Source organism: Alternaria ventricosa (assembly GCF_023758065.1).
Source record: "Alternaria ventricosa strain BMP 2768 chromosome Unknown scaffold_10, whole genome shotgun sequence".
NCBI lineage: Eukaryota > Fungi > Ascomycota > Dothideomycetes > Pleosporales > Pleosporaceae > Alternaria > Alternaria ventricosa.
The window spans coordinates 62,773-75,499 of record NW_026055690.1 but is presented as its reverse complement, the minus strand read 5'-3'; the positions used below and the strand labels follow the sequence as shown (position 1 = coordinate 75,499).

The 12,727-nt window shown below is 51.7% G+C and overlaps 4 protein-coding genes across 4 annotated transcripts; 1 reads left to right on the top strand and 3 right to left on the bottom strand.

Annotated features, from left to right (window-relative positions):
- Positions 1 to 264: 264 nt before the first annotated feature.
- J4E93_006113 (uncharacterized protein) lies at positions 265 to 1,342 on the bottom strand (the record flags this gene model as incomplete). Its single annotated transcript, XM_049344031.1, has 3 exons — positions 265 to 568; positions 645 to 764; positions 1,263 to 1,342. 3 exons carry the CDS (start codon positions 1,340 to 1,342, stop codon positions 265 to 267), a joined length of 504 nt encoding a protein of 167 aa, XP_049198466.1.
- Positions 1,343 to 4,692: 3,350 nt separating this feature from the next.
- Positions 4,693 to 5,775, bottom strand: J4E93_006112 (uncharacterized protein; the record flags this gene model as incomplete). The annotated part of the gene is made up of 6 exons (XM_049344030.1): positions 4,693 to 4,966; positions 5,013 to 5,084; positions 5,207 to 5,269; positions 5,393 to 5,412; positions 5,496 to 5,568; positions 5,726 to 5,775. The coding sequence occupies 6 exons, from the start codon at positions 5,773 to 5,775 to the stop codon at positions 4,693 to 4,695; spliced, it is 552 nt and encodes a 183-aa protein (XP_049198465.1).
- Positions 5,776 to 6,267: 492 nt separating this feature from the next.
- On the top strand, positions 6,268 to 10,027 carry ACR2 (DNA-directed RNA polymerase I subunit RPA2; the record flags this gene model as incomplete). Its single annotated transcript, XM_049344029.1, has 3 exons — positions 6,268 to 6,305; positions 6,377 to 9,483; positions 9,555 to 10,027. 3 exons carry the CDS (start codon positions 6,268 to 6,270, stop codon positions 10,025 to 10,027), a joined length of 3,618 nt encoding a protein of 1,205 aa, XP_049198464.1.
- A 648-nt stretch (positions 10,028 to 10,675) lies between these two features.
- J4E93_006110 (uncharacterized protein) lies at positions 10,676 to 12,472 on the bottom strand (the record flags this gene model as incomplete). The annotated part of the gene is made up of 3 exons (XM_049344028.1): positions 10,676 to 11,672; positions 11,727 to 11,763; positions 11,839 to 12,472. 3 exons carry the CDS (start codon positions 12,470 to 12,472, stop codon positions 10,676 to 10,678), a joined length of 1,668 nt encoding a protein of 555 aa, XP_049198463.1.
- Between the last annotated feature and the right edge of the window lie 255 nt (positions 12,473 to 12,727).

Sequence of the window (12,727 nt, the reverse complement as noted above, 5' to 3'; positions counted from 1 at the left end):
CGAAAAGCTCCACATGAAGTATTCGTATTACATACAATAGTAGATCATATCTTCAACATGTATAGAGAATAATCAGAGTAAAAGACATTCAAAGCATATAAGAGGTATCGAGCGTCTTGTCCCATAATGTAAAAGGAAAGCCCGTATCCTCCTCGCGCGTTCATCTCATATCGCAACACGATTCCAAGCCTCACAGTATCCTCAAACGCCAATCCATCCCATTTGAATCGATGAACCATATCTTCACCATCAACCGTACAACGCTTAACCCTTGGTCGGCGGCGGGCCCGGCGGCGGCGCATACCCGCCTCCGTATGTTGGCTGCGGACTCTGCAGCTCGACGCCGTTTTGCTGGCCGTAGTAGCCCTGGTTTGCGCCTCCGCCGCCGTAGTATCCGTTGTTGTTGTTGTTTGTAGCGGCAGAGTAAGGGGGTGCGGGGTTGTGTTGGTTGTTGTAGTAGGGTGCCGTGGTGTTGTTGCCGTAGTTGTTGTTGCCTGGGCGCGCGGCCCAGCCTGTGCCGTAGAAGGGTTGGCGGCCGGCTTTGCGGCGGCGGCGGGCGGTTAGGCAGCTGGAGAATTGTTAGAGGCGTGAGTTGGGAGGTCGGGTGTGGGTGGATGAGTGGACAGGATGGGTGGGGTACTTACGAGCATAGTACGAAGAGGAGTAGGAAGCCCAAGACGACGACTACGAGGACGACCCAGCGAACCCAGTTATTCCATGCTGAGTTGCAGCGGTAGTAGCCCCGGCTGTTGCTATAGCACGTCCTAGCCATGGCGTGTTAGAAGCTTCGTTTGTGTATTTGTGTGTCGCGTCGCCAGTATCTCTCGATCACTTGACAGTATCGTGATGCGCAAGTAAAAAGTGGAGTGGTGGAAGGCGTAGTGCGTTCGAGTGGGTGAAGAACAAAAGTAAGAGAGAACGAAAGCAGCGTATTATGAGCAAGACCAAGAAACGTCCGTGGCAAGGGCCACCGCAAGGCAGGCCATTCTAGCAGTACGCAGATGCCGAGTGATGCGGGCGCCAGGCTGGGCGCAGTGACGTTGTGACGTCGTCTGTCGCAAACACCCATCTGCACCAACGCGAAGCCACCTGGGCAGGACCAAGCCGATCCGTTGATCCACCAAGCGTGCCTTTTCCCCAGAAAATTCAGAGACTAACTGCGCCGCTGCGCAGCTAAAGTGTGTCGCACAGCCACTTTGCAGCGAATGATGGAGAAGGAGAGGATTGGGGATGACGATGATGAGCGCATGGAATAAACGTACCTGTCGCCATAGTCTGGCCCGTAGTACTGTCTCGTACGGTAAGGAACGTGGTGGGGATGCGCAATCTCAATGTCTACCATGATGATATTCAAATGTGTGAAGTATAACAATATGCGACGTTTGTTTCAAATGTTCGAAATGATAAAAGTTCAGAAAGACGCGATGGAGATGGGATGGAACGAATCCGCAGGAACAGGGTTCCGGCTGACTGCTTATGACGATATCCGCTCGACCAGGGAATGATGTGTCTTTTCGGTGGCATGGTTGGTGCTCAGCCACAATTAGCCAAGAACGCAGCCCGGAGTATGGCTTGGGGCCCGCATCTAGGCTTTAGACGGGTAAAGCGCAGACCGAGAGGGTAAGCTGGTGACGATTACGATGCGTGCTTTGGGCTTATTGGGTGGGCTGGAAAGGCTTTTGGGAACTGCTGATTGTGGGTGAGGAGGCGCAGTGGAGATGGATGATGGCTGATGGGATACCCGGCTTCTAGCTTGTTCGAGAAGAGTGGAGTGAGAATGCGGCGAGATGTTGTGGTGCGCATGGTGTTTAGGCATCTTCTTGCGCTCGTCTCGTAACGATCTGATTGCAATGACTTTCCAGAGTACCACTGTGGGTGGTTGGGTCCGATCTGTCAACGACTGATCCTGAGCTGGTACCTAGGTACGTGTCCATTTGCATTCTATTTGGGCGGTCTCTGATTAGTAGAGTGAGAATTTGGAGGGGTTTGGTCGGCCGACGGTGGTTCTGGAGTGATCATGAGGTTTGCTGCGCCCGTTGCTTTCGCAATCGTGTGTCGAGTCTGCGCTAAAGGTACTACTACTACTGCGTCTATTCTAGCCTGTTCTAACCTTAATATTTAAGTATATAAGCTATTCTTTTTCTTTTATAAAGTAGTGTAGTAGTAAAACTAGTAATATAATAAGGGGCTAAACAGCTATTAGGCTTAAGAGTTAGTGCGCTAAAAGGAGCTAGGTCTAAATAGTGTTTAGACAAGAACTACACATATACACACACAATATAATTAAATTGCATTAAGTACCTATTCTAATAGAAGTACTACTAATCTCTCTACTACAGTAGAACTATAGTTTAGTTAATAGTACTTTAAGTATATTTTTATAAACTATAGTACTTCTCTAGCTATATTATAGTTGTGTAAGTAGTAGTAAGTATAAAAGTAATACGCTAAACTAATCTTTTCTCTATCTATTATATACTTAGCTATAACTACTATAGTAGAGAGATTAGTAGTATCTCTATTAGAATAGGTACTTAATGCAAATTAATTATATTATATATATGTATGTAGTTGTTATTCTTGTCTAAACACTGTTTAGACCTAGCTCTCTCTAGCGCACTAACTCTTAAGTCTAATAGCTGTTTAGCCTCTTATTATATTACTAGTTTTACTACTATACTACTTTTAATAACTTTACTATTTTACTTTTTAACTATAAAGTAGCTAGTAGCGCTATAATTAATTACTTATTAACTATAGATAAAAAAACTACTACTATCTTTACTAAAAATATTAGTAGTAATAATTTTTCTAAGCTTAACTAAAAATTAAAAGCTAAGCTTATATACTTTATTACTAAAGTATACTATAGTACTTTAAATAGTACTTATATACTACTTAAAGCGCTATACTTAACTAACTAATATAGTCTCTAATAATTAAGACTTAATTAACTTTCTTTAAGCTTAACTAGCGTAGCTAGCTAAGCTAAAAAATACTACTTAAGTTAATAGTTATAAAAAAGAGTATCTTAACTTAGCTTATATACTAGAGAAGATCTAAAAACTTTTTAACTTAGTATAAAAGAAGAAAAAAGAAAGAGAGTAGTAGTAAAAGCATATAACTATAGGTGCTTTTGTAGGACTAGGTTCTAGCCCTTAGCTAAAACGGGGCGCTAAAGGTACGTACCTTAGCCTCTTGATTCCGAGACATTGGCTTTCGTTCGGGTCGGCAGTGCGCGTGAAGCTTTTGCGCTGCGTGGTCGCTTAGCTGTTGCCATCATGAGATGGTTGCGTTGCACGTCTTGCACGGTATTTGTAGGTCGCTGTCGATGATGATGGTCTGACCTTTGTAGCACGAAAGTTGTGTAGCTAGAATCTTTGGACTTTTGTGCTCAGCGACGATATTGATGCTGCGTGAGTCTTCCAGTCACAGCAAACCATTAACAATCATACCTAAGTTTTTTCATCTTACCTGGTGCTTTCAGAATGCAATCCTCTCACAATTGGCGTCTGGTACAGGATGCTCACACATAGCATCAAGTACTGTACATCCACCCCCAATAACCCCACCACCCCTCATCTTCACCGCGCCACACCCACCCAAACCAACGCCACAAACCCTCAACCCATACCATCCACATCCCCATCGCAACATCCACCCACTTCCCCGTGCACCCCTCCAGCTCTTCGGCTGCCAATCCATCCTGCCATTCGACTCCCAGCTCTGCGACAAGGGTTTGCATTGCTCTCGCCGCCGTCTGACCAATCAGACGGGCTCTGCTCACAGATTCCCTGGGAGGCGCTAATGCAGGATGAGTTGTTCAATTGTTCATGGCCATGGATTTTGCTTGGGTCCCACCCCGTTTTTCTGCCAGCGGGCGTGAGTTGTGCGAATAATTTAGTTGTTTGTTCTCTTCTTTGCTTTCGGTGCATTGATCTCTCTTCCTTCCCCTCCGGACTTGTTCGTTCTTTTCGTTGCAATGTTTGGCGCAAGGTGCTGCTTCCGCGGCGCTACCATGTACCGGAGTCATTGAGCTGCGTGCAACACGGGATTTGGAAGGCCAGGCCGCTGGAGAGAGGAGCCACCGCGAATTTGCGCACGCAATTGCGCTGGAACCCTCGACAGACATCCGTCGAAACGAATTGTCAGTACCAAGCCGGATGCCGCGCACCTGTCCACGAGGCATGCGATAGTCACGAGCACGGAGACAGCATTGGGCGACACATGACAGAGACAAGGATACCATTATATCGCTGCAACTCAGGTCACTCTTTTTGGAGCCGAACAAGAGACGAAGCGCGCGCAACCATACATGTCATTCGTACCTGGACCAAAATCTTCCGTCTTTTCTTAGCCGCTACGTCTTCGCTGGAACATGAAACAAAGAGAATGATACAAGATGAGGGAGGGGCAGTCGCCGTCATAATGATACGAGAAGAAGTAAATGTGTCGAACTGGGGAACTGGAATGGCCATCGCTAGCCTGCAGAGCGATCTGCCCGTCTTTTCTTCCATCAAGTCGTAAGAATCATTAAAGATGTCATGTAAAGCTGACGACCGTAATTCGTAAGAACGTAGGCACGTCGGCGTCGTGAAGTTGCGAAAACACCAAACCCAATCGAATGCGTCTCGAGCGGCACCTGACCGTCGCGGTCACGTTACGTCGACCGAATACGAACAACACAATACCTCACTTGCTGGCTCGGGCAATCAACCACTGGAGAACGGCATCGAGGTTGGTCTCCTCCTTTGCGCTGATGCCGTAGCAGCTCACTTCCCGGTGCGACACGGATTTGAGGTCGAGCGCCTCGATCAGCTCGTCGACGGAAAGCTTGTTGGGCAAGTCGGACTTGTTGCCCAAGACGAGAAGAGGAATGCCCTCCAGCGCAGGCTTCTCTAGTAGGAGCTTTAGTTCCTCGCCAGCGACGGGTAGAGCCTCCTTGTCTGCGGAGTCGACGATGAACCTATGACGATAAGCGACACCCCGCCATCACAAGAGAGGAGACGTACACGATAGCGTTCACACCGCGGCAGTACCGCTCCCACATGGAACGGAACCTAGGTTGGCCTCCGAGATCCCAACTGTTGCCGCTGGTCAGCAGATGCGCCTCGAGGCTAGTAGATTGCGCTGCACCCCGCAAGGCTGGGCTTGGCGCTGCAAGAGCCGGACATGCGTGACCAGGGAGAACATGGAAGGCACTCACCACTTCAAGGTTACATGGCCTTTCTGGACACGCTTCATATTGAAGCCAACCGTCGGGATGGAGCTAGAACCAGTCAGCGCAGCCCGACTACGATGACGCCCGAGGTTGCGCAAAGCAGTAGCATCGGGACACGGATGAAACAACGTCGCCGCCGGCTGGCGCAACTCGGGACGGATGTAGACCTACTCGACAGTAAACTCTCCTCCCTAGGATGGATGGGTCAGCTCGCATTCATCAAAGTTGATGATGTCGACGCAGGAGGGTCTTTCCGCATCAGGAAGATACTCACCGCCAGAACTCTCAACAGCGAAGTCTTGCCAGCGTTTTGCAACCCGATCATGGTAATGTCCATCTCAGTCGCCCTGGATGGTGTCGGAGGTTAGCAGGAATGCCATGTTATCGTCGCCCGTGATTTGCTTTTTCTTGGGCGGAAGCTGAACAGTTGGGAGAGTATCAAATAGCGCATCAGGCAGCCAGAGGCGCGCAATGGGGCCAGTAGAAAAGGACAGGTAGGCATACCAGAACAGGCGGAGCAGCCAGTCGTAGATGCGGCGGAAGAGGTTCGCCATGGCCGTCGTCAGGGCAGGGGCTGACTCGGTGGTGTTGTCGTCTGGTCGGGAGGAGTGGTGATGTACGGGCGATGGAGGGAAGTCTGGGAACCTTGATCCTTGCTGCGGGGCATATAGTAGGCGCGATCGCCGTAGACTTAGCAGCAACAACAGGCAAATGGACGACGTCTCCTGAGATGCTTCGGGGGGCAAAGAGCGCAGGCAATGCCGTGAGGAAGTAGAGAGCAGAGCTGTGCCGCCCTAAGAAAGGCCCGGAGTGGTTCACGCTGCAGCAGAGTGATGGAGCCGCCGCGGCGTGTGACTTTGGCCAGGGCGCTAGCAGGGGTGACCCAACCATGGATCGGACTAGTCTAGTAAAAAAGTTCGAGCGCAGCGTCGCATCTTCACAGTCGCGCTGCACTTGCGACCTCACATTCTTTAATACTATACTGCGCATGCCGCTACAGATTGCGCCTTGATTGTACATTCACCGTAATAGCCGCATACGGAATCATGGCGCCTGCCGCACGGGCCGACAGCCCTCAGGAATGGTCGACCAAGGCAAGAGAAGCACTTTCGATATCATGATGCCAGGCTAACATGCTCAGTTTGATACCCTCAGGCGGCATGACCTGTTCCGCAACCCCCCCAAGGACAAGACGGCATACCCTATGCTCGCTGCCGCCGTCGACCCCCACATCAACTCGTTCAACACCATCTTCACCCGCGGCGGCCAACTCGACCAGGGCATAAAAGACATCGGCACCAAGATCTTCGTCGATGGCGACCCATACGCCGCGCCCGAATACGCAGGCCAGAGGAATCGTCTCTACCTGCGCATATCGGAAGTCTTCCTCGACAAGCCCGTCCTGCCGCCCTCGAACAAGGTCGCGCTCAAGAACCGTAACATCTATCCCGCCGAGGCCCGCGAACGACATGCGTCATACCGCGGCAAGATGCGCGCACGACTGGAGTGGAGGGTCAACAACGGAGACTGGAACGAGGACGTCGTGGATCTTGGTGGCATACCCGTCATGCTGAGATCGAACCGCTGCCAGCTGGAAGGCATGTCGCCAGCGCAGTTGGTCAAGGCGAAAGAAGAGTCCGACGAGCTGGGCGGATACTTTATCGTCAACGGCATCGAGAAGATTATCCGTCTCCTCCAGGTCAACCGTCGCAACTACCCCGCGGCCATCAAGCGCGGCGCCTTCACCAACCGTGGCCCCGGTTACACCCAGTTCGGTATCCAGCTCAGATCGATGCGACCCGACCAGACCTCGCAAACGAACGTCCTGCACTACCTCAGCGACGGCAACGTCAACTTCCGTTTCTCATGGCGCAAGTCAGAATACCTGGTTCCCATCCTCATGGTGATGAAGGCTCTGGTCGAGACGAATGACCGCGAAATTTTCGAGGGTCTGGTCGGTGCAGCCGGTTCCGAAGGTCTTCAAGAGAAGCAGTTCGTCACCGACCGAGTAGAGCTGCTACTCCGCACATACAAGGTCTACGGGCTACACACCAAGGCGAAAACGCGGGCATATCTGGGTGGAAAGTTCAAGATTGTACTTGGTCTGCCCGCCGACGTCGCCGACGAGGAGGCCGGTACGGAATTCCTCCGCAAGATCGTATTGCCCCATCTAGGCTGCGTCAACGTCACACCAGCTCAGGATGCCGACAAGTTCAGGATGCTTCTCTTCATGACCAGGAAACTCTACGCTTTGGTCGAAGGCGACTGCGCTGTCGACAACCCCGATGCTGTACAATTCCAGGAGATCCTACTAGGTGGACAACTCTACGGCATGATCTTGAAAGAGAAGCTAGAAGAGTGGCTCAACAGCTTCCAACTTGTGCTAAGGGAGTGGGGAAGGAAGAACGAGTACAAGCCTTTCACATCCCAGGACTTCACCAAGGACTGGAACTCCAAGATCCTCCGACGAACAAACATGAACCTTGGACAAGCTATGGAATACTTCCTCAGTACTGGTAATCTTGTCAGTCCAACGGGTCTGGATCTGCAGCAAACTTCTGGATACGTCGTGGTCGCTGAGAAACTCAACTTTCCCCGTTTCATTTCACATTTCAGGATGGTGCATCGAGGTGCCTTCTTCGCACAATTGAAGACAACGACAGTTCGAAAGCTACTTCCCGAGGCGTGGGGATTCATGTGCCCTGTACACACTCCTGATGGATCGCCCTGTGGTCTTCTCAACCATTTCGCGCACAAGTGCAAGATCGCGACTTCCAACGTCGATGTTTCGACGATTCCCAACCTTGTTGCGCAACTAGGCGTATCGAGCAAGTCAGCCGCCTCTCTCGAAGCGAGTGTGGTCGTACAGCTGGACGGTCGTGTCCTAGGCTTCTGCTCGCCCAAGCAGGCCAAGACCATTGCCGATACGCTCCGTTATTGGAAGGTCGAAGGCTCGCACAACGTGCCGTTGGAAATGGAGATTGGTTTCATTCCTGGATCCAACGGCGGCCAATACCCCGGTGTCTACCTCTTCTCACAAAGCTCGCGAATGTACCGACCTGTCAAGTACCTGCCTCTCGGCAAGCTCGACTACGTAGGACCCTTTGAGCAGCCCTACATGTCCATCGCCTGCACAGATGCCGAGATCGTTTCTGGCGATTCGACCCATGTTGAGTTTGATCCAACCAACATCTTCAGTATCATCGCCAACCAAACGCCTTTCTCGGATTTCAACCAATCTCCGCGTAACATGTACCAGTGTCAGATGGGTAAACAATCGATGGGTACACCAGGAACTGCTACAGCATACCGAACCGACAACAAGACCTACCGCCTACAAACTGGCCAGACTCCAATCGCCAGAGCTCCGCTGCACAACGAATACGGCATGGACAACTTTCCCAACGGAATGAACGCCGTCGTCGCTGTCATCTCATACACTGGATACGACATGGACGACGCTATGATCTTGAACAAATCATCACACGAGCGCGGTTTCGGCCATGGAACCGTATACAAGACGAAGATCTGCGACCTCGAAGAAGGCAACCGGAAGAGCCGATCAAGCAAGTCAGTGACCAAGCTGTTCGGCTTTGCTCCTGAGGGGTTGGTCAAGGCCGCTTCCAAGGAAACACTTGACGAGGATGGTCTTCCACGTGTTGGCACCATGCTGCGTCACGGCGACGTTATTGCCGCATGGCATATTGTTTCGTACGACGCAGCCACCGGCGAGTACGTTAATCGTGACGGCCAGACACAGTTCTTCAAATACAAGGACGATGAACTCGCCTTCGTGGAAGAAGTCCGCATCATCGGAGCCGAAGACGGAACCCAACCCTGCCAAAAGCTCAGCATCAAACTGCGCATTCCCCGTTCTCCAGTCGTCGGTGACAAGTTCTCTTCCCGTCACGGACAGAAGGGTGTCGTCAGTCAAAAGTTTCCCACGCCAGACATGCCCTTCTCCGAGAGCGGCATGCAACCCGACGTCATCATCAACCCTCACGCTTTCCCCTCGCGTATGACAATCGGTATGTTCGTCGAGTCGCTAGCCGGAAAGTCCGGAGCGCTCCACGGCATGGCTCAAGATTCAACGCCTTTCCGCTTCGACGAGCAAAACACAGCCGTCGACTACTTCGGCCACCAGCTATCGAAAGCAGGCTACAACTACTACGGCAACGAGCCCATGTACTCTGGCATAACAGGTCAAGAACTACACGCAGACATCTACATCGGTGTGGTCTACTACCAGCGTCTACGTCACAGTAAGTATCCACACGTCACAAGTTTCCACACGTCACAAGTTTCCACACGCATTCACTAACAAACTCCGTAGTGGTGAACGATAAGTTCCAAGCCAGAACCACAGGCCCCGTAGTCTCCACCACCGGCCAACCCATCAAGGGACGCAGCAAGGGCGGTGGTATCCGTGTCGGAGAAATGGAACGCGATTCCCTCCTCGCCCACGGCACAGCCTTCTTGCTCCAAGACCGCCTCATGAACTGTTCCGACTACACAAAAGCATCCATATGCCGTACCTGCGGCTCTTTCCTCAGCACTACTCCCACCGTCGCGGAGTACGGTCGTAAGAAGGATAGGAGCGGCAAGGATCTCACGATCCGCTGCAGGAGGTGTGCGGTGCTAGCTGATGCGAATAGCAGTAAAGCAGACTTGTGGATGGATGCGCAGGGCATGCGGTATAGCGGTGGTGAGGATGTGGCCGTTGTGGCGGTGCCGGGTGTGCTCAAGTTCTTGGACATTGAACTTGCTAGCATGGGTGTGAGGTTGAAGTTCAACGTTGGGCCGTGAGGAGAATGGAAGTTGATGATTTCGATATGAGGAAACAGGAACGACGCGCGTGTTTGAGACTTGTTTTGCGCATTTTCATCGGCGTACTTCTTGCAGGCTTTGATGATGTTCGGACCAAAAGTCGGCTTTAGCAGCATCTTATGGGCGTTTCTGGTGCTTGAGACGAGAGATAGCATAGTGTTTACATAAATGAACTTACTTACGCATTCACCTTTGCACACAATGAAACTTCGCGCTGTCGGTCATGTGGTTCGGATCCCGGGTGAGCTTGACGTAGCCTCTCTCTTTCACAAGACTGTCCATACCCCGCAAATGGGTGGTCGCTCGGCGTCGAGTTCAGAATGCAAGCTACTTATGGTTCTCTACAGTAAATGCCCAATGTACTTGACTATCAGAATGCATATCAAGATGCCTTGCATGCAATGAAATCGGGTATCGCATAAAAACGGCCGGAGCCAAGATGCAGTCAAACCAACGCGTGTTCAAACCACTTTTTCCCACTCTCACCAACCCACGCTCATCCTCCATCTTCCACCAGAAAATCAAAGGGATAACACCTGAGCCGGAACTGTTAACTGGTGTCAAAGCAGTTCATACGCCACCCATCCCTTCCGATGACGCTACTCGACGTACTCAAGTGATTGTGTCTCATTCCTCCACGTCCTCCTCATCCTCAACCTCACTCTCCGCCTTCTTCTTGGTAGCGCGCTTCTTCTTGGGCTTGGCGTCTTTGATAGCCTTGCGCTGGACTTGATCGCCGACGCGTTCGCGTTCAGCAGTGCCTTCAGCTAAAAGCTTTGCTTCCAACTGCTTGAACTCATCCGAGGTGTTGTCCATTCCGACCAGGCTCTCGAGCATCTTGATCTCGCGCGCCCAGATACCCTTGTCTTCCACCTTCTTGCCGTTTGCGTCAACGCTGTCGACGGGGGTCTCGAGAACCATGGGGAGCCCGTGGAAGCGCTCGTCGTTCATGAGGTTGTGGAAGGCTTGGAGGCCGAGATATCCGGTGCCGATTCGGGCGTGGAGGTCGCGGAAGCTGGATAGTGGGGCTTTGCTGTCGTTTACGTGGAAGGCTTTGAGATAATCTAGTCCGATTTCCTTGTCGAACTTGTCCATGGTTGCAGCGTAGGCTTCTGGGGAACGAAGGTCGTAGCCGGCGGCGAAGACGTGGCAGGTGTCTAGGCAAACACCGACACGGCTCTTGTCCTTGATGAGGTTGATGATGGCGGCGATGTCAGCGAATGTACCTCCGATGGTGTTACCGAGAGTTGCCATTGTCTCAAGTACGGTGACAACGCTGCCAGTCGCTGGATCTGCGTGTGCTCGGTTGAGGTTCTCGGCAATGATGCGAATGCCCTCCTCGCGAGTAGTCGCATTGGCGTTCCCAGGGTGGAAGTTGTAGTACCGAATGCCAAGTGCATGGCAGCGTGTCAAGTCGTTGAAGAAGGAGTCGTAGGCCTGCTTCTTGCGAGCGGGATCGGGGTGAGCGAGATTGACCAGGTAGGAACCGTGCGGCAGACAGCACTCCGCAGCGTTGATACCGTGATCCTTGCAGCCTTGGATGAAAAGCGCTGCATGTTCTGGATCCATCTCGATGGTTTCCCATTTGCGTTGATTCTTCAGGAATAGAGCGAAGGCGTTGGCGCTGTGGGTGTTAGCGATGGCTCAAAATGGTGAATGTGGAAGATCAAAGACATACCCGATATATACAAGGTTGATGATGGAGTTGTGTACGCCTAAACGATTGTTTTCGAGTCCATGTTAGCCAGTGGTCTTCGCAAATAGGAGATGAGGGTGTGATATGGACTAACCTCCAGCGGAGCTGACATGGGCGCCAATCAGATGCTTTGAGTCTTTGGTGCGGCCTGCAAGTGGTGGTAGGGTCTTTGCAGTACCGCCCTTGGGCTTTGCCTTAGGCTTAGGCTTAGACTTGGGCTTGTCTTCATGGTCGCTGTCTTCGTTCTTGGCCTTGTTCTTCTTGCCTCGTGCGGTTTTCTTGACAGAGGTCTTGGCCGCGATCTTGTCATCTCCATCTGCGTCAACCTCTACCTCTACATCGACTTCGGCCTCAACTGAGTCGTCCTCCGCTACGGCCTTCTTCGTGGTAGCAGTCTTCTTGTTGCGTCTCGAAACGGCTTTCTTAGACTTGCCCTCGCCATCACCGCTCTCGTGGGCCATGACTTCATCTTCCACCTCTTCTGTGACCTTTATCTTCTTGGTGGCGCGACGCTTGGGTCGAGGCGACTCTTCGACACCATCAACAGCATCTTCGACGTCGACTTGTTGGGCTCTGGTCCTCCTTGTACGGGGTGTTGTCTCGGCCTTTCGCTTCTTGCCGTTCGTTGCTGGCTGGGTGACGATAGTGGTTTCGGTAGCCGACATGAGGTTCTCAGGAGGAGGTGAAAGGGACGAGTCTGAGGGTGCGTTAGAGATTTTCCTGGCCATGATTCCTGTAGCCAAACGCTTCTGAAGGTCTTTCAAAGAGGTTCTTGAGGCTCCTGCGACTCCCGAGATAGTACGGAGTGAGGTGTAGAAGCGACGGAGTATGAAGGCTGAAAAGCTTGTTTTGTAGACGACAAACGGGCGCGAGCAACAAAGGTAAAGGTGAGAGGAGGCGATTAGGGCGTTACTCCTGATAGCATTCCTAGGTGACCGTGGATCGGGTGAAGGCCGAGATAGCGATTGCGTTTGCGACTGTGC